The sequence below is a fragment of the Mytilus trossulus genome, chromosome 4 (genome assembly GCF_036588685.1).
Source record: "Mytilus trossulus isolate FHL-02 chromosome 4, PNRI_Mtr1.1.1.hap1, whole genome shotgun sequence".
NCBI classification, from domain to species: domain Eukaryota; kingdom Metazoa; phylum Mollusca; class Bivalvia; order Mytilida; family Mytilidae; genus Mytilus; species Mytilus trossulus.
The window spans coordinates 39,202,436-39,206,035 of NC_086376.1; the positions used below are offsets into that span (position 1 = coordinate 39,202,436).

General features: G+C 38.4%; 1 protein-coding gene across 1 annotated transcript; it reads right to left on the reverse strand.

The window, feature by feature from the left end:
• Positions 1–1,466: 1,466 nt before the first annotated feature.
• Positions 1,467–1,802, reverse strand: LOC134716601 (uncharacterized). Its single transcript, XM_063579613.1, has one exon. The coding sequence runs from the start codon at positions 1,800–1,802 to the stop codon at positions 1,467–1,469; it is 336 nt and encodes a 111-aa protein (XP_063435683.1).
• Positions 1,803–3,600: the final 1,798 nt, after the last annotated feature.

Consider the following 3,600-nt stretch of genomic DNA (forward strand, 5'->3'; position numbering starts at 1 on the left):
TTTATCCATGTACAATCTAAGTTGCTTCACATGCGCATTTTTCTCTGATTTGTTGTTTAAACTCTCAATAACATCCGGGTATTTACGCAGTTGCAAATCTCAGATCCATGAAGTCGAAGCAGTCTGAATTTCATTGACCCTAAGATTTCCTGTTAGTTTGTCATTATTTCTACAGTTGTTTATGAATCGGTACACGTATGCTGTTATACGCAAAAAATTTTGGTATGAGCTGTAGCGTTGTATATCCATAATTTTACGTATTCCTTCATAAGATCTGATTTTCTGTTGCGGTTCACTAGTTGATTGTCCTTGCTCACTTGAAGTGCTAAGAATGTGTGATTCTTTATTCCTCCACTGTGGCCAGTTTGATTTGTCAGTGAGCCATTCGGGTCCTTTCATCCAAAGATCCAATTCTAAGAATTTCGTTGCAGTTACTCCTCTCGATAGTATATCTGCCGGATTTGAATCTGTCGGACAGTACTTCCATTGGTATTCTTGAGTAATATCGTTAATTTCCTTCACTCATTACTAACAAAAACGGGTAATTGTTTCTCAGTAGTGAGCCAACTTAAAGTTATCTGACTGTCACTCCACAATGTGACGCTTGTAACATCAAATTGCTATTTTAAATGCTTGACGAGTCTTGCGCCTATCAAAGCTGCACCGAGTTCTAACTTCGGGATTGTTAACTGTTTCAGAGGTGTCACTCGATTCTTTGACATGATAAGTACGGTTTCTTTTCCACTAACTAAATATGCGCATGCTCCATAGGCTTTCAAGCTTGCATCCGTAAAAACATGTAATTCTACATTGTCTGATTTTTCTTTGAAATATGGTCTATTAATTTCCAAATGTGAACATTCATTAATATTTCGTAGTACACACTTCCATTCTGTTGTAATTTCAGATGAAAGAGGTTCATCCCAATTTAATCGTTTCTCCCACAAAGTCTGCATAAGCATCTTACTACGCACAGTAACTGGACCAATAAGTCCGAGTGGATCATAGATTTTCGACGATTGTCTTAAAATCTCTCGTTTTGTCATACGTGTATCTTCAATATCGGTGTATTCCGGTTTGGCGAAAGTAAGTGTGTCGTTACAAGTGTTCCATCTCAATCCAAGCACTTTTATGAGTTCATCTTTGTCTAATACGTTGTGTGAATTTGCGCGGTCTCGCAAAAGTTGAGAATTTGACGCCCATGAGCGCAAGTTAAATCCTGCTCTAGTGAATAAGTCTCTTGGTGCATCAAAATATTTCAGTAATGCACTCTCTGTAGGAAAACTCGAGAGCATATTATCAACATACAAATCGTTCTTTAAAGTGTCAGTATATTCACAACGGTTCTCTCTCAAGTGTTTTTGTAGAACGGAATTCAGTATGAATAGCGATGAATTGGCTCCAAATAATACAGACTTAAATCGGTAAGTTGATAGTGGAGTTGATGGGTCTGTTGGTGTATCGAACTAAAAGAAACGTGTGACATCTCTATCCTGTGTCTCTAGTCCAACGTTCAAGAACGTCCTCTCTATATCAGTAGTAACGGCAAATTGGTGTAAACGAAATCTTAAAAGAATGCTAACTAAATCATTTAAATTGGGTGGAGTAGTCATCAAACAATCATTAAGACTAGACGATTCTGGTGTTGCTTTACAACTGCAGTCGAATACGACCCTGATTGGTGTTGTAGTTGAATCTTTTCTCATAGCATGATGCGGAATATAGTGTATTTTGCTCTTTTCATTGGCCTCATTAGTAGTATCCACTTTCTCTATGAAGCCCCTTTTCTCCTGATCAGCCATTATTTTTCCATATTTTTCCAGTAGTTTGGGTTCCTTGCAAATTCTTCTTACTACACTTTCCGTCCTTCGTTGTGCAATGGCTTTATTTGTCGGTAACGTAGGGTGATCCTCTTTCCATGGTAACGTTACAAAATATCTGTTGTCATGGTAACGAATTTGTTTCTCTTCATACGTCTTTTAAATATCTATCTGTTCTTCTAACTTTGTGGTGTCAATTTTCTCGGTAGCCACTGACTCTATTTTCCAAAATTTCTCCAAGTCGTACTCATCGGTTTTTGTTGCGATCATCACGTTCATCATTGAAGCTATCTTGTATTCATCTGTGTCAGAGTTGTGTGAATGCAGCGTTCCGGACAACAAGTATCCGATTTTTGATTGAACAGCTGTCGGTCCTTCGCCTCGGATAATATCATTCTGAACAATTGACCAGAAGTAATCAGCTCCAATTAGAATAGACATTTCAAAGTTTTCATCTGCTGCTACTGGGTGAGCTAATTTGATTCCTGACAAATATGTAACTTTTGCTGCTTGGCGTACATAGGTTCTCATCGGTGCTGCGATCTCTGGAACGATCAAGACTCGAATCGGCAGTTTACCATCTGTAGTTATGAGATATACCAATCCTGTTCTCAAATGGCGAAATTTAGCACTATTTGCATTGTCTCCAAATCCGGATAGGTTAACGCTTTCAATTCCAGTAGGTTTGAGTTTCAATTTCTCGGCTAGTTCCTCTGTGATAAATGAGCGCTGTGCGCCTTCGTCAAACAATATTTTTGCATCAAGTATTTCATGTTCTGCACTTACTGGGTTAATTGCTGTCTTCAAAAGTACACGATCTGTCGATTGCGAGTGTAAAACAGTGTCTGGTTCCTCCGCGATGTGTTGTATTGTGCCTACGGTTATATCCCCTGTTGGGTTGTTGTCTTCATTTGTTTTAACATTGTCTTTGCAAATGCTGGTGTGATGACGTTTGTGACACTTGTTGCAAGTTTTTGTAGATTTACATGCGGATAAGCTATGGTGTCCTAGACAGTTAAAGCATAATCGGTCTTTTTTCACGATTGACATCCGGCCATTGTAATCAGATACTTTAGTGCAATTAACAGACGAGTGTGGCTCCTTACAGTACGCACAGTGTGGCTTGGGTTTAGTGTTAGTTGCGTTTGTATTCTTGTTACCTCTATTTCGATTTCTAGAATTTGTATTTGTCAGAAGAGCGGCGGTAGCTGTAGGAGGTTTTAACTGTTCTGAAGTTTTGCCTGCATCCATAATATAAAATTCATCGAAATTCCACGACGTAATTCATTCAGTTGTAAATCTGTAGATCTATATTGTCTGGCAAGATTTCTGCGGATTTCACCGGGTAGTTTGTTCATTATGATGGGCACTAATAATGCTCCGTATGTGTCTTCACTTTGACCTAATGACTCCAAACCTCTAATGTGTATCTCAATTTCATCGTAGTAGTTTTTCATGCTTGATATCGTGTTTTTAGGGGCTGGTATATCAACTAGTGCTTGCATATACTTCTGTCTTAAAAAACATGCGATTGTCCATATCTTTCTTGCAGTAAAGAAATAGCTTTCTCATAATTTGCATGTGTAAGCGCAAACCCTGTGACGGGTTTCAATGCCTCATCATGGAGTAGTGACTTCAAATAATTAAATTTCTGAACGTTTCCAAGAGTAGTGTTTTCGTGAACGGATGTCTCGTATGAATCCCAAAATGACTGCCACTGCATAATATTACCATCAAAGGTAGGAAGATTAAATTTGGGCAACTTGTTGTACTCATTTAA

Bases quoted from the DNA above. Each gene is read 5' to 3' on its own strand.
- LOC134716601 (XM_063579613.1), bottom strand. From the start codon at position 1,802: ATGGCTGATCAGGAGAAAAGGGGCTTCATAGAGAAAGTGGATACTACT.